Source organism: Halichoerus grypus, chromosome 9 (assembly GCF_964656455.1).
Source record: "Halichoerus grypus chromosome 9, mHalGry1.hap1.1, whole genome shotgun sequence".
NCBI lineage: Eukaryota > Metazoa > Chordata > Mammalia > Carnivora > Phocidae > Halichoerus > Halichoerus grypus.
In genome coordinates, this window is record NC_135720.1 from 32,419,426 (window position 1) to 32,445,350 (window position 25,925).

Consider the following 25,925-nt stretch of genomic DNA (forward strand, 5'->3'; position numbering starts at 1 on the left):
CATTATATTTCATACATATATTATAATGAATGATAGTAATATTTTTTTTTTTTAAAAGCACACAGAATTTAGAGCCAGACTGCCCGGATTTGAGTCCTGGCTCTATGACTTACTATTAAATTATTTAGCCTCTTTGTGCTTCATTTTCCCTATCTATAAGATAGGAAGATAATAATGGTCTCTATCTCATAGAAATGCTAAAATTAAATGAGTTAGTATTTGTAAGATGGTAAGAATAATGGCACAAAGTAAATCCACTTAAGTGTTTGACTGAAAATCAAATAAAATAAAAGAGGGGATGTAGGGAACCACGATATGCCACTCTAAAATACGCCACTTTGGCACAAGAATTTTGAGCAAATGAGAATCAGTAGATGCAGAAAGAAACCTTCCAGATCTTTCCTTGGCTGACTAAAAGCAGACACTTCTGAAAAATGAGACTGCCCAAAATCCCCTCCAAGATGGACCTGTACAAACCCTACTCTGTTAGAGCCCCCCATATGTTGACCTTCCCAAAATTTGCCACTCCAGAAAGCCTAAAACCCCTTTTTTTGTCTTATCATTTCTCTACAAAGTTACTGTTCTCCTATTAAGATCCATATCAGCCCAAGTTCTAACCACCCTCTTGAGTTACTCTTCACTGAATCTTCTCTACATGATGTGTACTGCACACATTAATAAAATCCTTGTTTTTCTGTTAATCTTTTATCGGTCTAATTTTACGGGGTCCCTGAGGGACAATCCAGGAGGGTAGAAGGAAAAACACATTTCCTCCCCTACAGGGACAGTGGAAAAGGGTAAAAGACGGATGTGAAGGGACAGGAAATGTGGGGGACCTGTGTCTAGGGGAGCGTGCACACAGAAGCAGGTCATGCAACAGAGCCTCTGAAGGTCCTCAGTGGTACAGGGTTGTGATTCAGACATCCTGACTGGGGAGAAAAGCTGGTCTTTGCTTATTTTAAATGAAGTGTGGCAAAGGTGTTCTGATGTTTTTAAACACAGACTAACCCAGGCCATGAAGGGGAAGGATGCCCACCTGCCTGTGGTAGTGAGAAGTCCAAGACTTCTAACATCTTCTGTTATAGAAGATATTATATTTCTTCTGTAATAGAGCAGCCTAGAAAGGCCCAAAGATACCAGCAACCAAAGAGATTCCCCACAACAAGTAGAAAACATAGGGCATATGCTCCCCATCTTTTGGGGGAAATGACCGTCAGCATAAGAGAAAGTATAATGTTCAAATGAACATCCTAAAAACCTTTCACTTTTCCTTATATGAGATAAATACACTTGGAATGTTTTCTCAAGGGCACTTTCCTCATTTAAAAAAAAGATTTGCAAGAACTATTGTAATTCTAGTGGGCTAAACTTTTAGCAATCTCTCAATCTAATACACATCTTAACAAAATTACAAAATTACATTTTGCTGAAATAAATGAATGAAATCACATATTCATTTCTACACAAACAGCTTTGCAATGCAATTTCATCATTGTAAGATGCGGAGAAATGCCATATAAATGCAAAATTTTCACTACCTTCTTAGCTCTATGAGCTACCGTGTACTTCTAAGGAGAAAGTAGGTGCTGTTTTATTCTGGAAAAACAGAATCTCTCAAGGTCAAGATAGGAAGCTGATACACAGAGTTCTGATGCCACACACCTTACTGGCTTCCTCAAGCAGCTATCCCATAAACCTACATGGACATGGTGTGCAAAGATGGGCTTGGTCTCTTCAGCCCACTAGGCATCTACCAGAAACAACAGTTAGCAACAGCACATCTGGATGCATAATTCAAGCACTGATGGTAAAAGCACATATATTCAGACTGTATTAGTCCAAAATGTAGAATAATTTTCTTCAATTTTACACATTAAAAATTCTAAATTATTCTTTATCCTGAAATTTTTCAGCAATGAATTCAAGTATTAGGGCCTAAAATTCAGTTCTTTTTTCATAACAACTATATAATATTTTAAGAATGTTTCTTTTAACTTATAAATTTTAAAACTCTATGAAAATTAGGTAAATCAAACTATTCATGAATTATAATTTTCAACAACTTTTCAAGTTAGTTTTACTTATAATATGTACTTAAACTTCTTTATCAATACTTTAATAATTAAATTTATTTTCTTTAAAAATGCTGCTCTCCATTAAGTCAAACTAGCTCTGCCTTCACTATTTTGAACAAATAAGATTTTAATATTCTTGTATCGGCATATACACACACATAGTTTATTATACTTTTAAGAAATGTAGTACACCCTGGTCAATTCTAAAAGTAGAAATATATTATTTGAATAAGTAGTTTATAAAATGTGATACAAAGACAAATTACATTATTTATTGATACTGTTGGACTAAAGCAATACTAATCCTGAGGCATTCTTGTCAAAATAAATCTAATGAAGTTGTCAAAATAAATCTAATGAAGTAAAATGCTGACAAAAATTCTCTGTATTGAACACTATATATATGGAGTATTAGTCCATTTATTGACTAAACTTCAACAAAAATTTTCCATATACACATTTAAATATTTAGATTTCTTATAAAAGTGTATGAAAACTATAATCAAAAGCAACAGTACAAAATACACATAAAAGATTAAAAGCAAGCAATAACAAACAGTGATTATATGAGGACAGAATGCTATTCTCCCTCTATTTTCCATTTTTGTAATGTTTTGCTTAAAGTTTGGAAAAGTGTATGTATTTTTAAGCAATAGTCTCTCACATCAAGAAAAGAATTACAGGGGCAGTGGCCTTTCCTAAAATGACAAACCAACACCCTTGGGCTCATAGTCATACTAAAGCTGGCAAGATTTCACATTCCTCAGCACACAATGGATCTTTCATCAATACTGGAAACTGCCTTTGTGAGAATATTTGCTAAGAATGGATGGAATTCTCAATGTTGCAAGCACCCATTGAATTATTCAAAAGAACAATGAATGAATGACTAATTAGAAGTGTTTCTTGAGATCAGGGATATTTATATTCCAAAAGAAAAAAACCTAAATCTAGCATTTTCTCCAGAACAGTTAGGAAGAACAGATTAAGTTTGTTAACCATATATGGGCATTGGTTCCCAAATGCTTTGCTATCAAAACTGTTAGAGTTGCCTTTTTCTTGACCAACTAATAATTTTAATTCCTTCTTGACTCATAAATATTGTTTGCATGTTTGTTGATATGTACTTTGCTCCACAAAAGAAAACTTAACCAACAATGAAATGAAATTTGATCCTCAATGTCTCCCTTAACCCAAAAAGAGAAGCCCTTTTGTTTTTCGTTTTTCTGGTTTTTTAAAATTATTTATTTATTTAAGTAAGCTCTGCGGCCAACGTGAGGCTCAAACTCACAACCCCAAAATCAAGAGTCACATGCTCTTCGGACTGTGCCAGCCAGGCACCCCAAGATGTACCTCTGAATGAGTAACTATAAAACTACATAAAGATAATGTAATATTAAGTTAAAAAAAGTATGTCTCAAAAACTCATATACATGATAAGGTTAAAACCACTTAAAAATACATATACTTTGGGAGAATATAAGGAAATAATAAATACTAACTTCAGGATGATGGTTAGCTTAAATGAATTATGGCCATGGGATGGATTAATGAAAAGGATAACACAGTTAAGGTTATTACCAGTGTCCTAGCTTTTGTTTCATGGATTTTGTTTTGTGTTTTTTGTTTGGCGGCAGATTCCCAGGTGATTATGATACCATTTTAAAATACAGATGGATGAAAAAAATAAATAAATAAAATAAAATAGAGATGGATGGATGGCCGATAGATGATTGATAAAGTAGAACAAGCATGGACCAATGATAATTGTGTTATGAACCAAAGATCACTAAACCTGAAATGAAATAACAGGAAATGATCCAACATGATATGAAGATAAAAATTCTTTACAGCATGTAGATTAGCAACCAAACTACAATCTCTGGATCAACTCAAAAGTCATTCATCCAGATTTTATAACTGTCTTCTTCTACTTCACTAAACACTTTCAATTATGCCACACAAAGTGACCAGTCAGACCTTCTAACATCACCAGTGGACTTCTGCTCAGAGAGTAGAACCTAAAAAGAAAGGGGAAAAAAGGTAGCACAGAGGAAAAGCTGCTGTCTCACCCATGGACTCTCTGGAATGGGGCTGACAATGCCCACGAAGCCTGAATAGGCAACTGGTAATTCTTATCCATACTGTCAATACTTATTAAATGCCAAGTACATGTCAAATGTCATGAAAAGCACTAGAATCCTTCAGATTTATGATTAGGACAGTCCTAGCAGATATTTAAGTCCAGTCCATCACCTTCCAGAGCCCAGAATCAACATATCTTCAGGTCAAAAAATCGAGATAGGACAGTCACAGTGGAAACAGTATGGAGGTTCCTCAAAAAATTAAAAATAGAAATACCATATGGATCCAATAATTCCATTCTTGAGTGTTTACCCAAAAACAAAAACGCTAATTTCAAAAAGACATATGCACCACTATGTTTATTACAGCATTATTTACAATAGCCCAAATATGGAAGCAACCCAACTGTCCATCAATAGACAAATGGATAAGGAAGATGTGGTGTATATACAACAGAATATTCCATAAAAAAAGATGAGATCATGCCATTTGAGACAACATGGATAGACCTATAGGGTATTATGCTAAATGAAATAAGTCAGGCAGAGAAAGACAAATACTATATGATTCTACTCATAAGTGGAATCTAAAAAACAAAACAAAACAAATGAATCAACAAACAAAAAGCAGAATCAGACCTATGAATACAGAGACCAAAATGATGGCTGCAGTAAGGGGGGGGGGTTGGGCAAAATGGGTGAAGGGTGGTGGGAGATACAGGCTTCCAGTTATGGAATGAATAAGTCATGGGAGGGCGTCTGGGTGGCTCAGTCAGTTAAGTGACCGACTACTGGTTTCAGCTCAGGTCATGATCTCGTGGGTCATGAGATGGAGCCTTGCGTCAGGCTCCCTGCTCAGCAGAGAGTCTGCTTGAGAGTCTCTCCCTCTGCCCCTCCCCCCCAACTCCATGCTCTCTCTCCATGCTCATTCTCTCTCTCTCTCTCTCTCCCCCTCTCTCTCTCTAAAGTGGATAAATAAATCTTAAAAAAAAAAAGTCATGGGAATAAAAGTTACCACATAAGGAATACAGTCAGTGACACCGTAATAGTGACATATTGGGTAAGATGGTAGCTACACTTGTGGTGAATACAGCATAATGTATAAACTTGTCAAATCACTATGTTGTACACCTGAAACTAATGTAACATTGATGTCAACCATACTCAAAAAAAAAAAAAAAAATCAAGATAACTTCAGGTATTTTATTTGGCTGCTTACCTACACATGCAAATGCTAAAGCAGCTCATTTATAAAGTAAGGTTATAATGGCTCCCCAAAGTTAAAAGATTTCAAATTTCTATTACAAGAATTGGGGATGGGGAGGAGATTATGTCTTCAAAAGATGAGATTTCACATGGATGTGTTGCTGTTTGTTTTACCTGCTATCTCCAAAAGCGAGTTTACATGATCTCCTTCTGCCAGCTTCACAAATCCAACCTGATTTCCAAAAGTGTCAATCCCTTGAAAGGGCAAAATCAACTGTTTTCCTTGGAGGATTTCTTCTATGAATGGTTTTAATTCCAAAAGAGCACCAATACCACTGGTAAGAGATAATATAATTTTCAGTAACATATTAAGTAATAAAATATATAAAACCAAACAAATAATCAGTTTTAGAAAGATAAATTTTGATATTTGTTCTAATTAGTTTAAAGTTCAAAAATAACTTCAAAACCTAATCTATATGATTAAAATAAAACTATTATTAATTTTTTTTAATTTTAACTTTTTTTATTATGTTCCATTAGTGAACATATAATACATCCATTAATTTTCGATGTAGTGTTCAATGATTCATTAGTTGCGTATAACACCCAGTGCTCATCACAACACATGCCCTCCTTAATACCCATCACCTGGTTACCCCATCCCCCGCCCCCCCGCCCTTCTGTAACCCTCAGTTTGCTTCCCGGAGTCCAGAGTCTCTCATGGTTTGTCTCCCTCTTTGATTTTTAAACAAAAACTATGGAAGAAGGGAATTAAATCTTTACTTAATTATAATTTATATTATATCAAAGACATGAAAGAAAATACTATTTTATAGTTCACCAAGAAGTATTTAATCAAGGGAACACTGCACAGACAACTCAAAAAAAATTACTGATCATATATTCCAAAAACCTAATACCCAAAGAGCTCATATTAGATTCTGTGGAAAGTTCTGGATTCTTATTAAAAGTACTAATACAGTATTTATTGTATTTACTTAGGGTAAATACTATTTGCAAAGTACTCTACTAAAACTTAATATTCATTATCTCTTAAACTATAATAGCCTCCGTAACAAGGTAATACTGTAACTGGATTAAACAAAATACAAGCTTATATTTGCCAACTACAACCACATAAGTTTATTTCTGTTTAACCTATGTGATTATAGGACTACTCTATTTCAAATGCTTTCTTTTTCTTCATAATAACAAATGTTTACTATATGAATGAATTAAACATGATCAGGTTTCGAATATTTTGAAAATTAGGATAAATTATTTCCATCTTTAAGAGAATTCTGGTGTAGGTATTTTGTTATGAGAAAAAAAATTAAAATCTCACTAGAGGGCAGCAATTACTCCAAAAAGAAGGGTACAGTCTTACATAATGTAAAGGGCTTTAAAACACCCTTCTGTTGAAACATCATTAATTTAAACTGTCTTGATCGGTGTGATTTGTTCACCAGTAATTATATGTCAAATGTGTGAAAAGAAATGTAGGTATTTTTCTAGCTCTTTCATATTTCTAAATTGGTTTTCATATAAAGTTTGTAACAGATTTCATCCATAACTTCATACTGAGTTTCAATTCTCATCTATGTCATAACAAAATGTACAATACTTCAAAATACCTTTGGAAAGGTCAACATTTCTCATTGTACCTCCAAACCCGCATCCTAAATCCAATCTTTCCTGATTGTATTTATGTTCATCCAAAAAGACACAGTGTACATATGTCTACTGCAAGACTGTCCTTCACTGCGTGCTGGGAGTTAGAGCATGTGAAAGTTGAATGGCCACTTCTGGCTCATCTTTCGTAAACTGGGGAATTCAAGATACTCATTTTAAATGTAACTATGTACTAAAGCAGGCCATGCTAAAGGTTAGGGCTTTTCATAGTGAATTCTTTATGCCATTTTTCATTAAAGAAATAGAGATGATCTAAACTCAGACCAGTTTCAGTTTTTTTCAGTTTTCTAGGAGCATAAACCAATAAATAAGTCCCAATGAGATGTCACTGATCACAGAGTAAGAAAAAGTCATAGTGTCTATTGGTAAGTATCACTAACTTTCAAATTCTTTTAAATAGAATATCTTTTTGATTTATGGAAAGACTTCTTTATGGTAAAAAGGGTAAAAAGTAAACGCATACATGAAACAGAACTCTGAAACTAGAGTTCAGACCCAAAGGTGTATTTATTTGCAATTAAGGCAGGACAATCATCTTTTCAACTCAGCAGCTGGGTTTGGCCTTACAAATTTCTATGCCTTTCTTCTACATCATGAGGGCAAAGGACCTGAGGTGGTATCTGAAGAAATTCATGGTTTAAAAAAAAAATTTTTTTTTAAGTAATCTCTGCACCCACCACAGGGCTTAAACTCACGACCCTGAGATTAAGAGTCACACGCTCTACTGACCAGGCCAGCCAGGCGCCCTGAAGAAATTCCTGATTTTAAAAAATGCTTCTGCATGCTCCATACCCAACCCATTGGTCAATATACCATTAAACACCTAAATAATGATACTACATTTTGAAAAGTTAAGAACATAGAACAAGGAACTGATAATATAGTCAACATATTATACAGTAAAGGATGAAAGGTAAAGTTAAAAAATTAGAGACTTAGAAAATCCTTCATATAAATAATGTTTTACCAGAAAACCCAATTGTTTTCTAACTATATAGCTACCCAAAGTGAAGTCACATCTTGATTCTGTTCCTTATTTAAAAGTTAACACTGCTACGGCGCCTGGATGGCTCAGTCCATGAAGCGGCTGACTCTTGACTTTGGCTCAGGTCATGATCTCAGGGGCCTGGCACGGGGCCCTGTGTCAGGCTTCCCACTCGGCAGGGAGTCTGCTGGAGGATTCTCCCTCTCCCTCTGCCCCTCCCTCCTCTTGCATGCTCGCTCGCTCTCTCAAATATTTTTTTAAAAAACAAAATAAAATAAAAAATAAAAACTCTGCCACAGACACTTCCCTGGCTTCCCAAACTAGTAGCAAATCTTTACTTCTTTGAAATTCCATTAATACTTTATATCTTATGAAACATACCAGTTTTTATGTTTTTCTATTACAGTTATTTGAGTTCATATGGTATCTAGTCAACTTAATTGTATAATCCATGAGCATAAGAGCCATCCCTGATTCATCTTCATTTTCCCCAAAGCACTTAGTTCAGTATCTTGCACATGACTGATAATTAACGCTGGTTGAGTTGCAAAACATTGTCTTGTCTGTATAGCAAACCTCATTATTTCTTAGATTTTTTTATTATAACTTTTGTCAAGAAGAATTACTAAACTGCAAATATCTGGTCATCATCTTCTAGTAGAGAGAATATTCCCAGTATCATAAAGTTGCATAAGGATGCCACTTCCAACACAAAGTTGACTTGCTAAACATTTCATTTTTTCACAAAACTAAAAGTATTTGCAAAAAGCCCTGGTAAAACACAGGCCTGAATGACACAGAGTCACCATGCTCTCCGTACAGGAATTCTTCAACATGTGATGCCATGACTTAGGGCAAGACGATGCTGCCTCGTTCAGGACCGTCCCACGCACTGCAGATGGCTTAGCAACCCTCACTCCTGCCCATCAAATGCCCATAGCACTCCTCAGTAATCATGACACCCAAAAATACCCCTCCCCAAATATTTCTAAAAGTCTCCTGGAGAAGGCAGTCTTGCATCCACGGAGAAATGTAAGCAGTATGATACATTGGAAGCATACCTGCCCCCTTGTCCCAACCCCACTAGACACCACGTGCTCATCAGTAGAAGCCACTGAGGTATAGGAAGCCATTCATACCTGTGCAGACTGATCTTTCCCACTTCTCTTATGCCCTTGTGCTAATCCCCTCCCTCCTGTCTCCACCTCACCCTTCTCTTTGCGCCTCCCCATCTTTCACACACACACACCCCATGGAGTACTAAGAGAACTGACTAGTTCTGGCTTCTCTACTGACCAGTATTTGCTTAATTACTAGGGTTCTTGCTTCCTCATATGTGTAAGGGAGATGGCATTTCTGTGCTACCTCCCAATACCATTAAGAGAATAAAAGGAAATAATACCTGTATGGGGGATGGAAGCTGGGGAGCCGAGGCTGACAGAGACATGCCACACGCCAAGGCCAAGACCCATTTCTGATGACAAAGATAAACCTAAACTTACTGATCAATGGTGACTCAACCTTTTCTGGTTTAAAAAAGTCTCTTTGGGGTACAATTATTCAGTTAATTCAAACCTCCTTTCAGGAGTTTTTCCCTTCCCTCTCTCCTCGTCCTTCCCAAGGAATCCAGCATACCCTTCCAAAAGAACTGAGGAAGATCTCTCAACTGCCTGCTGTTTGAGTCCTCAAGAGTCCCATTTCGGGGGGACTGGTCTGGTCATATCCCTGGGCGCCCTACATCAGGGTCCAGGACAGCATGCTTGTTCTTTCTGGGCTTTGTACCAGCAGGTACCGCCGAAGCACAAGATCCCTGCCAGAGTCTCTGGTCAAGAAACACGGGTGTTCAGCAGTGTCCTCATCCCTTACCTAGCTCCTGATTCACCAGTTCTTTCTGAGTTGGACTTCCAAGTCCACCCACCAGGGCATAAGAAACTTCTGCATCCATCTTTATGTCTTGATAGGCAATGGGGAATTGAAGGAACTTCCTCAGGTCCGTCTGTTAGAAATCTTCCTCGACTCTAATCTACCACCTACGTGACACCACATTCTTCTAGCATTAGTTAAACAGGAACTTCTCCAAAGAGCTTGCGTTTCCCCCATACCCTGAGAACCCCAAACCAATGTGAGTGTCTCTACCATTCCTAATTCTCTGCTCCAGCACTGGTGGGGGCCAGGCTTGGAAAGAACATTCAACCCCAACGGGGGAGCCAGAACATTGTGTCTGCCTTCATGCCTCGAAGACTCCACCTAGCACTGGAGGGGCTCCATACTCCTTCCCACCCAGGACAAGAAGACTCGCAGCAGCCACCTACAACCCTCCTCAAAGTTGTCTGTGCTTTCACTGACCACACTGAAGTTCTTTTGAATTTGTTGCTGGTTCAGGGTCTCCCACTTGCCACCCCTTACACCAGCTCACCAAGAGAAAAGACTGAGGTCCCCCAAGAAAGAAGGAATTCTGCCTCCAGACTGCCTTGAACTTGAGACTACATCAACTCTTCCCTGGATTTTGGACTTGCCAGCCTCCAGTCACATGAGCTAATTCCTTAAAATAAATTCCGTATGTAAGTGTAGATACAGATATGTCGAGATATCAACACATCTAGATACCCGTACAGACATACATCCTGTTGGTTCTGTGTCTCCAGAGAACGCTGACTAATTCACCGTTCTAACACACACAGGGCACCACTCTTCTCTCAGGCTTTCATCTTCTCCTTCTTCTTTGGCTTCTTTTCCTTTAAGAGCATCAGAGTATTTATTTTGTCTTCTGATTGGCAAAGTGAACAGTGAAAGTGAGGCAAGTAAAAAAATCTTCCAGGCCTCTCTGCAATTGCAGGGTGCCCAAGACCTGCTCTTGGGTAGATCAGGTTGGAAGAGATCAGAAGACCGATCTCTAGAGACATGAAGGTCTACTGTTTAAAAGACATAACTACAAAAATTGTAATTTGGCTTCATATTTTGAGTTACTAGTTCATTGTTTTCTCCCTTTCCCTCACCCTCCTCCCAATGCACGCCTCGTTCTTCATTCCCTCAGGAAACTACATGTCAGGGTAGAAAACAGAAGTAACCTGCAGTGCATTCTGACTCTGGTTTTCCAAAGAGCTAAAGCTTCAGCTTAATCCAGAAAGCTATACAGAAGGTAACAAGGAAAGGAGCAATCATACGTACAGACAGAGTAACCCAGAGAATTGGGGGGAAGGCCAAGGTTTCACCACTCCAGGCTGAACAGCAGCAGCCAATGACTCATACCCAACCTTTACGGCACACTCCAGAATTCGGAGTGGGCAGTGTACAGGTACTCTGAGATTGAGTAAGGTAAAATGGTAACTGTCGACTGATCTAAGGGAATGGCAGTTCCAATGACTAACAACACCGGCTGCCTGCGTGTGCCAGGCCCTGTACGAGGAGCTCTTACGTGTACTGGTACTATTATTTTTCCCATTTACTTAAAAAGTAGACAATTTGCCCCAAATCAGGCAGCTATTCAGAGATGGTTGTGCCATGGTTCCAAAATCTTTACCAAGAATCCTAACCTAAATGGTCAGCCTCCAGAGTGCTTACATGATTAACATGGGCAAAACAACTGCATGACCAAGGGCTACTATTTGATAACAATAACAGAGTTGAAAAGTCTAAATTAGGAGGAATATTTGTATTGTTAATTCTGTACATTGACTATTAGTTGGAATAAATTATAACAAAGAATGCTTCCTTAGAATTTCAATGCCTCTGGGTTCTGCTATGTTTACTCATATTAAAGTAGTAACTTGAAAAGTGATATTCAAGGAAGGCATATTACTCACATGTTTACTTCATCTTCACTTAATAGCTGCATCACTAGCAGGGTAATATGAAAGGAGCCATCACTGGTCATTGCTTTGGCTAGTTGCTTATCTTGTTGTATTATTGCATTTTGCAGGATCTTAATTCCTCTTGTAATCTAATCACACACACACACACATATACACACAAAACATAGATTAGGCAAGCAAAATTTCCTTAAGGCAATTTGTAAATCAAGAAGAAAAATAAGCAACAACCAAAATTAGAACTGTGTCAAGATGCTTCAACCAAGCAATGCTTAATTACCTACTTGTTCTCAAATATCCTGGATAAAATGACTTGGGAAGCTTAATATGATGTATGAGTTTTTAAAAATCATACAATCCTTGCTCATCTTAAAAACATCAAGCCTAGGGGTGCGTGGGTGGCGCAGTCAGTTAAGCATCCAACTCTTGATTTTGGCTCAGGTTGTGATCTCAGAGCCCCACATCGGGTTCCATGCTCAACATGCAGTCTGCTTGAGATTCTCTCTCCCTCTCCCTCTGCCCCTCCCACTCATGCACGCGCTCTCTCTCTCTAAAATAAATAAATAAATCTTAAAAAGAAACAAAGAAACAAACATCAAGCCTAATACCCTTATTTTACAAATTGGGTCACTGGTTGAACCCACTGGTTGACAACCTCTCAGTGACCATGCATCTTTTCAGAAACTTGTCCTTGGAATATGCAGTATGACTCACGATAATTATGATCTTTCCTAAAATAAAAAAAAAAAGTTTCATTCTTGCCACAGAAAGGTCAAACCAGCAGACAACATTCCATTCCTGTTGGAAGTATTATTTATTTGTCCCCAAATGAATGTGTCTGAGAACCCATTCTTCATGGCCTTTAAAATTTTTTAGGACAGCAATAATCTCAACAGGAGTGACTATTGTCATTTTTCCAGATGTGTGAGGAGGGGCATAACCATGGAAAAAGAGTTGCAAAGAAGTCCAAATGCATATGTTACAAAAACAATGACAGTCTGCATGGAGTGAGAGCCCTCGTCTCTCATCAGACTGCCCCCTCTCAGTCTCTGCTCTGAAACAAGCGGGGGGGACGATGTTCTTCCCTCCTTCTCTTCCAGCTAGGTACAATTCCAGTCAACTTCTCCATGTGAGTGTACTGGAAGATGGTTGGAATGTGAAACAGCAAACTGAGCAACACTCAGAGAAAAGAGAGCACACAGAAGCAGCAGAATTCGTCAGAGAGCAAAGGGGAAGGAGAGGGGGCTGGCAACAGAAGCAGAGTCCATTAAAAAATAGCAGAGATAAGAAAAAACGGAATCATGAGCACAGCAGACTGTTCTGATACTAGAGTAGCTGTTTTATGCTGAACAATGTTCCCATTATCTGCAGAATGTGACTGAACAAATCATGAGATGCCATCCTGGGATCTGACTTCCCGTGTATCTTTACAATAAATCCACATCACCCAAAATAATCTCAGCATTTCTCTGCTTCTTGCCATCTGGAAGAGAGTGACACAGGAAATGGTGTTTTCCTGGGAGGAAGTTATGCAGTAACACCTAACATACTATTTCCCAAGGCAAGATGTCACTTCCATGAAACCTAGCAAAAGAATATTGATAGTCTGATAAACAAGGCGCTCCTGACGAATAGTACACAAAGATCATACAGAGTCACTTTCCTCTACTCTCTATCAATAAAACTAAATTGTAAACACCTCAAGGGAAATGCTCATTTCTCCTAAGCCACCCTCTCACCATGGTGACTAGTAACAATAATAAAAACAATATTTAAAAGTATACCTGAAATTAACAGAACACTGTATGTTAACTACGGTAGAATTAAAATAAAGTAAAATAAAATAAAGAAGAGAACTGGCATGAGGACATATCAGTAAATATCAGTCCACATTATTCTAAATTCTAAATTCTTAGGTGTTTTTCACCTAAAATTTATTAGACATTTTCCAAATATTAAATACATAGAATATCTTCGTTTTTTTTAAGAGCCTAGGGTTCCAATTTAATTATCTACTCCCTTACTTATAGAAATAAAGTTTTTTCTCAAAAAAATAGTTTTTAATTAAGGAAACAAAACAAAAAAACAGTATTTAAAGAACTATAGCAGTAACTAACCTTTATGGTGTGATCACTAGGTTCTAGGTACTAAAGTGAGCATTTTCACATATTAGTTCACTGAAGCCTCTGAACATTGCTATGTGGTAGATATGGATATTAACTCTATTAAAATAAATTGAAAAACAGAAGATTAAAAAAAAAATCTCTTCAAAATCATATACCCAAAACAGCAAAGAAACTTAAGGATAAATTACAACACATGAGAAAAAATGCAACAGATAGAAGGAATTGGTCTATTTTCAAGAGGGGATAAATAAATATATATTTTTATATATATAAAATGGAATGTTACTCAGGCATAAAAAGGGATGAGATCTTGCCATTTGCAAAAAACATTGATGGACCCGGAGGATATTATGATAAGTGAGATAAGTCAGACTGAGAAAGACAAATACCGTAAGATTTCACTTATATGTGGAATCTAAAAAACAAAACAAATAAACAAATAAAAACCAGAAAGAGACCCACAGATACAGAAAACAAACTCATGGTTGGGGTGGGGAGGGGCAAAATGGGTGAAGGGGAGAGGGAGATACAGGCTTCCAGTTACGGAATGAGTAAGTCATGGGGATGACTTACAGCACAGTGTAGAGAGTCAATGGTATTATAATAGCATTGCATGGTGACAGATGGTAGCTACACTCATGGAGAGCACAGCCTAACGCATAGGCTTGTGAAATCACTACGTTGTACAACTGAAACGAATGTAACACCGTGGGTCAACTATACTTCAGTTTAAAAAAAAAAGTCATACCTCTAAACAATATAATTACATCTCCAAATCTTAGCTGGTATAAATGGTAATTCTGGTTTAACTGAACATGAAAAGTAGCACAGTATGAGAACTCTGTTTTATAAACAGAGTGATGCAAATTAAGGGTGCTGGACTTGGCTCAGAAATTCTGGATTTTAACCCCAAATCTACCACAGGTGTGAACACACCCAAGTCACCTAGTCTCCCTGAGTCTTGGCTTCTTCAACTGTAAAACAGAAATAATAGAATCTGCATTGCCAAACTTACAGTGTTGTGTTATAGATCACAATAGATAAGCTACATGAAAATACAATGTAAGCTCTACAGCATTTGCCTAATATAAGGTATGAAACACTGCCAATATTAAAATCAATGTTCCTCTACCCTACGTAGTTCTGCTTCCAGGGTACCATCTGGCAATGTTTGGAGATATTTATGTCATAACTGGGGACTTGCTACTTGTTTTTTGTTTGTTGGTTTGGTTGGTTGGTTCTTTTAAAGGTTTATTTGAGAGAGAGTGGGGGGGCAGGGGGGAGGGAGAGAGAGAACCCCAAGCAGACTCCCCACTGAGCATGGATTCCATCGCAGGGCTCGATCCCAGGACCCCGAGATTATGACTTGATCCGAAAACAGGAGTCAGACAGACACTCAACCACCTGAGCCACCCAGGCACCCCAGGACTTGCTACTTGAACCTAATGGGTAGAACATCTACATTTTCATAAAAACACTCTTCATTCTGGGCTCAAATAATAACCATATGGAAATTCAGGATAATGATCGAAAAATTGCATTCATTTGTGTAGTCAGCATTTTAGTGCAATGTCCAGCATGGTAAAACAGTTTCAGACCATCCACACTGAAAATTAAAAACCATAAAATACTTTGAAGGTTAATTCTCTAAGGTCACACAGTACTTACGATGCAGGATTACCTTCAACCTATGAAAATTCTAAAGATAATCTAATCAAGTAATATATATCTTTTTTTTTTTTAGTTTTATTTATTTAAGTAATCTCTATACCCACCATGAGGCTTGATCTCACAACCCTGAGATCAAGAGTCGGATGCTCCTCCGACTGAGCCAGCCAAGTGCCCTGAATCGAGTAATATATTTCCAGCTATGCTTTGATGCTCCAGATTAATTTATAATATTCCTTGATATCATCTTAAGAGCTTCATAAATCCTTTTTTATTCCTAATTACATTCTTAAAACATAAAAGAAAAATGAAAAAAACTTCAGAGTCTTCTTCCGTAAGCCACTTTAAAAAGTACCAATGTCATTAAAGGCCAAAGGAAACTAATTTTTACAGCCACTGTTTAAAATTCTATAAAGCTATTAAAGCTTATCTGTCACCTTAATCCCCAGCCATTGACAGTACTTCACAGGCACATTCTAAAAACCTAATACTATAGAGTCCTATTTAAATATGATATTGAGAGAAACTTTTAAAAATAAGAGCATTATTAAAATCTTAAATATTTCATTATTATCTTTGTGTTTAGAGAACAAGAACAAACATCCACTTGTTAAACCTCACCACTAAGCCATATTCCACATGCCTAAGAATAATGCAGTAAGAAAATTCATTTGTATATCTTTTAAGCTTTCTAATGGACTCAAGGCATATATGAGTGCAAAGAAAAAGCCTTAAAGTTACAGTGCTTCTGCATGAGGAAGAGAAGTTACATTCCAACACAGAGTAGGAGAATGTCTTTGACCCCACCTTTTGACATTATTTTCAGAATTTTTCGAAGCTGTTAACTTATATTGTTCCTAAATTTGCTGCCTCATTAAGATTTACTAGAATTATCACTTCAATTCGCTACGTAACTTTTCTTCATTGCTGAATACTTTCATTTTTCTTGCTTGTCTACAACCATGAAAAGAACTTGAAAAACTGATGACAGAGCAAAACTGGAGTAAAAGTAAAAAATCATCCTCTGGGGCACCTGGGTGGCTCAGTCGTTAAGCGTCTGCCTTCGGCTCAGGTCATGATCCCAGGGTCCTGGGACCGAGCCCCGCTTCAGGCTACCTGATCCGCGGGAGGCCTGCTTCTCCCTCTCCCACTCCCCCTGCTTGTGTTTCCTCTCTCGATGTGTCTCTCTCTGTCAAATAAAATCTTTAAAAAAAAAAAAAAGTTAAAAATCATTCTCAAATAGGAGAATTTTCCAAACCTACCAAGTGCTTAACATACACACCATGATAGCAAATACTTTTACAATTACATATCCCAGAAAAGAACTGAATACTTTTATTATGTTTATAAGACCAGCAATTTTCACATTATAAAATGATGAAATATGGAATTAAATGTTACAAATGCCTTTTAAAACCCCCAAAGAAAATCATATTTTTCCATTAGTATAAAAAATTATCTTATAAAAAATTAATACACTCCTGAATTCAGTTTCTAATTGTTCCCTTGCATTTTTTCAGTGCTGATTTACCTTAAAGTATTACCACTCATAAGAAAGCACATAAAACTAAGATATGAGTAAATCCAACTAGAATTAATAATTAATTAAACAATTCTAGCCACTTAAGAAACATGTAGGATTTATTATAACTCCATTAAATTTTTTCCTTCATTTTTATTTTTAAACTAATGTATAATTGCAGGTAATGGAGAAACACATACTTTCATATACTTGAAACTACGATATTTTTATGCAGCCATTCTAATGCATTTTCCAATTCTATTTCTTAAAAGTATGAAATTATGAATTTCCATTAATGAAGAATTTCAAACATCTAAGAATAGGTTTAAAAATCAAAGACCCATATAAGTCTGAATACTTTTTTCTTTAAAACTAGATGCCAACAAGTAGAGGCCAAAAGTAGAGCAACTCATTGTGAATGTGCTAGCTTCTAAAAGCTTGTTTGCAGGTCACTTAATTGGAACTTGGAATACAGTCTCCCATTGAAACAATGTTATAAATGCTGCTTCTTTTCCCAGGCCTTCCCACAAAAGCTCATAAGTAGTTTTAAAAGAAAATTTAACATCTGATACTTTAAAACAAACAAACAAAAAAGATGTTCATATAAAAGATATAAAATGTATCTCCTAATCTTGTCCCATCCTACCTCTCCTCCCTGTATTGGTATGTAAGCTTTCTGTTACCTACAAATAAGTCTCTTGAGAGGGAAACATTAAATTATTTGGTTTCCAGGTCCCTTGAATCCTGCATTCCCCATAACTACCAGTCACCCTACCCTCAAATGATGGCTGTTAAACCCGTATTATGAAACCACCATTTATAACACTGTATTTCTTATCTGTAAATTATTGTAAATGTTTTGGTGTGACTTGGTATGCCACAAACACATCTCCAGCCCTGAAATGACAGTATTTTGTATGTGTATATTTCTACTCCTGCCAAGCTCTGCTCTAGGTACTGGGAATGAGCCGAAGAACTTTGTGCGGAAGACAAACACGTTCAGGTTGCAAAGATGGTAGATCACAAAAGGAAAGCTATGAGAGCCTGGAGGTGGCAGGGTGGGGGTGACTGAGGCGAGGTGGTCACCAGTGAAGAGGCTGGAGCTGAGATTATGGCATTAACAAAACCAAGAAGAGAGGAAAGAAAACTCCCAGACAGAAAAGGCTTTCTCTGGGGGCAGAGGGAACCTGGTAAGTTCAAGGCCAGAGGGGCTCAAGGAGAAGGGACAAGTGCCAAAGTGGAGAAAGCTGAACCATGCAGAACCTCATAGAACATGGTAAAGCCTCTGTCTTTGTCCCAAAACCAACAGGAAAATAGTGAAAGATATAAGCAGGTGGGTGACATGTCCAGATTTGGGGTTAGAAAATAATTATCACCTCCATTTTACACCTAAAGAAATGTAAACTACAGAAATGAAGTCACCTGACCTACATCCACAGCGAGTTTGTAGCCAAGATGGTATTCAAAGAAGGCCTGTAGGACTCCAACGCTGCACTCTTCCCACTTTCTACACAACCTCCCAGAGAGTGGGAAGCAGAAACAAAAGCTACGGCAGCTTACAGGGTGAAAACTAAGAGCTGTAGACCATTCTCTCTCTTCCCCTTGCTCCAGGCACTTTTGTGGCCCAAATCCTGAACTAAGTGGCAGAAGGAAAGAATTTCTCAACTGCCTTTCATCTTCATCCCCTTCCCCACCATATCACCCCACTGATCTTCACTGGAAGAGGCAGGAGGCCAGAACGAGGCGAGGAGGGGTAGGGCCGACATGAAGGGGACACCGAGCTGCTGTTCAGACTACCACGGGAGCCACAGATGGAGGAGTGAAGGGAGACAGACTACAGGAAGGGCCTAATTAAAGCAACTTACAGAAGTGCTTCCCAAACTTCTATACTGATGGAGTGTAGTGGAACAATCTCTACGCTGCAAAGCAAAATAAGGAATCTGGGGTCTCTTCCAACCACAAATCATGTGTCCGTGGGGAAGTCACTTTGCCTGTTTCACACTCTGGGGCCTAAGGACCTGGCTTTGGACTTATCAGTTAAGCAGCATCACCTCTCTTCTAACTCCCATATGTGCAGATGATCCTAAATTTCAAAGAAAACCTGTCCAAATAACTCATAGGTATTTTAATACACTATATAATATGTAACATAATAGATAATTGCTCATGACATTAAACTCTGTGTCACCTAAACACTTTTAAGGACTATTGTACTGTTAACCCACCACTCTTTACTGGTGTGTTGCAGTAAAATCAAAATCTAATTCATTACTGCATTAAATTCTAAAAACTTGGGGCACCTGTGTGGCTCAGTCATTAGGCGTCTGCCTTCGGCTCAGGTCATGATCCCAGGGTCCTGGGATCGAGCCCCGCATCGGGCTCCCTGCTCGGCAGGAAGCCTGCTTCTCCCTCTCCCACTCCCCCTGCTTGTGTTCCCTCTCTGGCTGTGTCTCTCTGTTAAATAAATAAATAAATAAATAAATAAATAAATAAATAAAATTCTAAAACCTTGTATTGGTAGGTAATAGAAATTCTCTTTTTATGTATCTTCTCTCCCCAGCTAAACTGTGATTTCACGGACTAGAAATTTCCTGGAATGTATCAATAATATTTATTTTTTCTTTTGATATTTATTCATTTGATTTCAATTTCATTTGCTTTAAATCCTTTGCTTTAAAAATTCATTAGCATCCCCTAGAAACATTCTAGTTAAATAAGGGGAGAAACAAATGCAAAATGTGCCTAGTGTTAAAAAAAAAAACCACAGACCCAAAATGGAGTCACATGTTAAAAGCCCCATGTCAGCCCACCCAAGACTTAACACCTAACCTAACTGCCCCCCTAGGAACATAACCAGTCCACAAGGAATTTCCTGGTCAGCACCTTCCATGGGAGGGTGACCTTACCTAAAACGATGGATTCTTTGCTAATAGTTTCCTTCTTTCCTCTCCCTCTCTACCTTTAAAACCCTTTCCTTTTCTGCAGCCTGATGGAGTACTTTTCTCTCTGCCACATGAGATATTGCCCAATTCATGACTTGCTCGATAAAGCCAACTGGATCTTCAAATTTACTCGGAATTTTTGTTGTTTAACACTAGTAAAAGAGATCATAGTCCACAATCAAACAGAAATTCCGATCTGCCTCTCAAATTGCACCAATATGTGAAAACAATCAATCTTCCAAGTGAGCTGTTCTTTCCTACCTCACCGCTCTAGCAGTTTTAATTAGATACTGTAGCTCTCAGCTACATACAAGAGTTTCTTAGTTTGGGCCAATCGACTGGTCCCATTTCCTATTATTCATACCACATTAATTTTTCAGATTTTTAATAGATTTCTACCCAAGTTATCATGCAATATTAAATCGGCACAACAATGAGTAATTTTTAAAGAAACTGTGTTGCAATAATCATCGCCTTACACAGGACTAAGCAGCAGGAAATCCCACTTTACTTTCCTAGCAGAGATTTCAGAATCCTCTTTTTCTACCTAGTCACTACTCTCTGCTTCTGAAAGGTTCCCCCGTTGTGGCGAGCAAATGCTTAGAGAGAACCAAACTTGACATGCCATCTGGCAACACTTTTTAAAAGGCTTTTGCAAAATATTATTTAAATATGGTTTTTTAAATAGTATTTCTCAAAATTACTGTTTAAATATATTCTATTGTTTAAATAGGATTATTTCTTATATAACCCAACTAAAATGCCACCAAAGACACTTAAGGGCTGACAGCAAATGGGCTTAAAAGCATTTAATGTATCTTAAATCTAATTTAAAATAAAACTTTATAGTAAAATAGTTTTTCTAAAAAATAGCACCTCTAAAAAACAAAACAAATGAATAAACAAACAAAAAAGCAGAAACAAATCCATACATACAAAGAACTGACAGCTGCCTGGGGGATGGGCAGAATGGGAGAAGGGGAGTGGGAGATACAGACTTCTAGTTATGGAATCAGTAAGTCACGGGGATGAAAGGCACAACATAGGGAATATAGTCAATGGTATTGTGATAGCGTTGTATGGTGACAGATGGAAGCTACACCATCTTTGTGACAGTGAGCATAGCACAATATAGATCGTCAAATCACTATGCTGTAGAACTGAAACCAATGTAACATTTCATGTCAAGTATACTTCAATTAAAAAAAAGCACCTCTTTGTTGGTGATCGGAATGGATAGGAAATAGTTGGGTTGATAATCTTTTTGCTTTTTTTTCCTCTTCTTTATTTGATCTTTACTGATCCGTTCATTTTCTTTACTTCTCTCCAAATTTGTGTGAGGTACATCAGTGACTAGAGGGAAAAAGTCAAACAATAATATGTCTGATGTATTTAAACAAAGATAATTTAGTCAAAAAAAAAAAAAAAAGGAAACAAGCACTACGTAAGTAGCAATCATTCATAATAGTCATTTTGAAATCTAAAGCAGGAGCTAGAAAAGTATTCTGTAAAGGACCGCAGAGCAAATATTTTAGGCTTTGCAGATATGGTCTTAGTCAAAACTACCCAAGTCGGCTGTAGACAAACACAGAGGATAGGTATAGCTGTGTTCCAATAAAACTTTCTTTACAAAGCAGATAGTTAGCCAGATTTGGCCCACGATCTAAAGTGCAACTAACAACCATCCTCTCTCCCATGACACAATTTTTTTTTTTCCCATCTTTGGGATCAACTCTAAGAGACCCCAGTGATCATCACACACAATGCCTTGGAAAGGACTGTGGGAAGTCTGAGCTCAACCAACAGCACACTGCCCGTGTGCCTACACAAGCCTGAACTCATTATACATGAGGAAACAGAAGCGCAGAAAAACTTTTAAAAACTGTTCAATGTCACAGAGTCAAATCTGGCATTTAGACCTTTTAACTTTCTTCTTCTAGTATGTTTTCTACTGGATCAGACTGCTTCTCTGTTGAAGTTCTGCAAAACCAAAGGGCAGAAGTAATTTTCCTTATTCTGTTGTTCTTAAAAAAATTTTTTTTTTATTTGTAAGTAATCTCTACACCCAATGGGGGGCTAAACTTACAACCCTGAGATCAAGAGTCGCATGCTCCAGCAACTTATCCAGTCGGGCACCCCTATTGTTCTTTAAAATATTAAGAGTAGGGGCACCTGGCTGGCTCAGTCAGAGAAGCACGTGACTCGATCTTGGGGTCATGAGTTCAAGGCCCACATTAAGTGTAGAGATTACTTAACAATAAATAACCTTTAAAAAGATTTTTAAAAAATAAAAAAAAATGAAGAGTAAATAATGTTTAAATAAATGTCACAAATAGTATTTTAGTGCTAACTTCTAAGAAAATTAGTAGAGTATGTTTAAAACTTAAAAACTAAAGGTTTGTAGAAACAGACAGGAGTAACATACTCTAGGAGTAACATACACTTGTGACATCTAGAAGGTAGGGGTAAATTAAGAGCAAGGTAACCTGGGTAATAAGTCTAACTATATCATTATGAGTTAGGGCAAAATTATCTGGTATGTTTGTGCATCCACTTCACTACCATGTTTCTCAACAATATACCTGATGATTAATATGATTAAAATGATATATCTTCACAGAGAACATGTGTTTGAAATATAAATTATCATCAGCTACTTGTATACATGTAAGCTAGTCAGAACTTTATAAATTCTATTGCTAAGAAAAAGTTTGCCGCATTCTCATCTGTATCAAGAGCATCATTTGAATTGCTTCATATGATGCCATTGGGTTTTATTTCCCATGCAATTCTTTAAATATGGAAAATCAAATCAATATGTTGTCAAGCTGCTTGTAATTTTAGACATCTAAGAAACAGTCCTACATTTGATTGTAGTAACAAACTGAATCTACTAATTTTATTTTATTTTATTTTTTTTAAAGATTTTATTTATTTATTTGACAGAGAGAGAGAGACACAGCGAGAGAGAGAACACAAGCAGGGGGAGTGGGAGAGGGAGAAGTAGGCTTCCTGCAGAGCAGGGAGCCTGATGCAGGGCTCGATCCCAGGACCCTGGGATCATGACCTGAGCTGAAGGCAGACACTTAACGACTGAGCCACCCAGGCACCCCTAAATCTACTAATTTTAAGCAGAAGCCACAAAATATGCTAATAAAGTACCATATATATTTTAAAGCCACGTCTGAATACATTTCTAGCCCACCTCCATCTGCTCTTAGTAAACCGGTACTCTAGAAATGGAAACCAATTTTAATATAGTCTGGATCAGAGTTTGTGGGTTGGAATCCTGTCCCCAGCCCCATTTACTAGCTGTGACATCTTCAATTAGTCACAAGAACTCTCTTTACTTCAGTTTCCTCCTCCATAATTTGAGAATAATAATAGTAGCTACCTCACAGGGCCATTTTTTGAGTGAGTTAATACATGAAAGCTCTTAGACTACTTCCTGGCACAAATTAAGCACTATCATTAGCTATTATTAGATGTTACGCAGAGCTAAACAGAATTAGGGAGATAAATGTGTATCTGCTAAGATCATTTAGAAGACTCCAAAAAGAAACGGAGATGAAGTGTAAACTATCCATTGTTTTTCATCATCCAGACCACTTGTACTCTCTATGATTATGGAAAATGAAGAACAATCTTGAGCAGTTTTTAAAAAATTAAAGATAACACTGAAAAATATTTCTAAAGCAAAACACCCACTTTTTAAGGTAAAATCACAAACTAATTCTAAATAAGTTCCCAGCATCCTTCCTTTTATATCCAATTATCCAAATCCAGACACAGGGCTAACCCCAAGCAGCACTGGAAGCTGGGACAGTGAAGTTATCAACCTATGCCTATGTGGGGAAAGTAATCTATGAAAGGAAAAGCATGGGGAACAGCTGCTGGTGAGGCACCCAGTAATGTGTGTTTCAGCCCTGCAGAGGCAGCACTACATGGTGAAAAGAGCAAGGACCCAAAGACAAGTTCCAACAAGCATCTTTCCATCAAATCACTTCATTTCCCTATCTGAGACTTAAAAAGTTGGCCAATCCATACAGAATAGCTTATTCTAGGTCTGAGGCATAAAATATACCAGAAGAGCCTGGATCTTCAAAGACTCCTGGCACCATGTCAATTTGAAAGTCCCCTCACTGGCCAAAGACGGCACAATTATAGCATCAAATAGAATAATAACTTCAATGGTGTGAAATACATCAGCTACGCTTAAATCCATCAGTTCATTGTGATACTCAAAGGAAAAATTAAAAACAAAATTCACAGGTCACCTTTGGATTAGTCTGAAGAACTATTATTCTACAAATTTGGTGATAAAAGAGAAAAAAAAAATCAAGCATTTATCCTGCTTTTCCTTATAAGCAAAGAGTCACACAGGGAATCAAACAGTTAACTAAGGCAAAGTTCTTCTTTATAGAAATTTTCAGCTAGTAATTCAAAAAGACAGAGTTAAAACATCATCATTTTGAAACCCTTAACAGAGTAATGGATCAACCCAAAGATTATCAATGGATGATCCATTAAATGGAAAGCTGATGGGGAATTTTAATGGGTACATCAAGTGACAAGACGGGAAGCCACTGATAAATCTTAACATCACAAAAAGGCAAGACAACCAAACATTATATGCCTCCTGATGTCACACAATAGGAAATTCATAGCATTTTTGCAGCTTTCTTGCCAATATTCCAAAACTTAATCGAGATTCCTTAATCTACCAGTTTACTGAAATACAAAGGACAGAGAAATACATTAAATGACCATAATATAGGTACATCAATACAGCCTGATTTCTTCAATAAACACACACACACACACACACACACACAAACACACACACAAAGGGAGATCTACAGATGAAAAAAAAAAAACTGAAGAGATTTGTCAATCAAATAAAATGTATAGACTTTGGTTCCTAATTCAAAACAGTTTTAAAAAAATTATGACAGAGAAATGTGAATACTGACAGAATATTTGATGACATTAGGAATTACTCTTATTTTTTGTCATGGGATGGATATTTTGGATATACTTTTTTAAAAAATCCCTTATCTTTTAAAGACACATACTAAAGTATTTACAGATAAAATATATCTGGAATATACTTCAAAATAATCCAGTGAGGAAGAGGTGATAAAGAGATGAGGCTCGGTCTAATATTCCACTTTTGAATATGCTTGAAAGTTTCCATAATTAAGTATTTTTTAAAAAACAAAAACAAAAACTAGGGGCAGGTACAGGAGTGGGACAGCTAGATAATCTCTATCTAGAGTCTCTTCTAGTTACAGTTTTCTCTCATCTGTGATAAAGGTACTAATTTAACACCTGTACCAATTAGGACATTTCATGGTGAAATTAGATAAAAAATGGTGTCCAGCGGTGCCTGGCAAGCTCAGTTAGAAGAGCATGTGACTCCTGATCTTGGGGTCATGAGCTGAAGGCCCATGTTGGGTGTACAGGTTACTAAAATAAATAAATAAATAACCTGAAGAAGAGGAAGATGAAGAAGAAGAGTGTCCAAATTAATAATACGGCTGATTTTATCACCTCTAGTTCATTTCAAAACTAATATAGTAGAAAGAGAATCCTGAACCTATAGTCTAGTTTTTCTTGTTTTTCTTTTTTCAAACTGCTAGTATCAAACTACAAGTGGATTATGAAATCAACTTAGAAGATAATCTAAAAGCACTTTTTAAAACCTGGAATGGAATGCAATGGGGTGGAAGGGAATGAAATGGAATAAATAGAATAGAATAGTATTAGAATGCAGAATAGAATCCTGCAGAATAGGACAGAATACAAGCAGT

General features: G+C 37.2%; 1 protein-coding gene across 4 annotated transcripts in view; it reads right to left on the bottom strand.

The window, feature by feature from the left end:
* Positions 1-25,925, bottom strand: part of AKAP7 (A-kinase anchoring protein 7) — a 142,300-nt gene that overhangs the window by 100,238 nt on the left and 16,137 nt on the right. For all 4 annotated transcript variants that reach the window (XM_036120829.2, XM_036120827.2, XM_078054718.1 and 1 more), the window contains exons 3-5: positions 21,326-21,465; positions 11,849-11,985; positions 5,540-5,700 (exon numbers count right to left, since the gene is read on the bottom strand). In XM_036120829.2, coding sequence (XP_035976722.2) covers positions 5,540-5,700; positions 11,849-11,985; positions 21,326-21,465 — 438 coding nt within the window. The remainder of the gene's footprint in view (positions 1-5,539; positions 5,701-11,848; positions 11,986-21,325; positions 21,466-25,925) is intronic.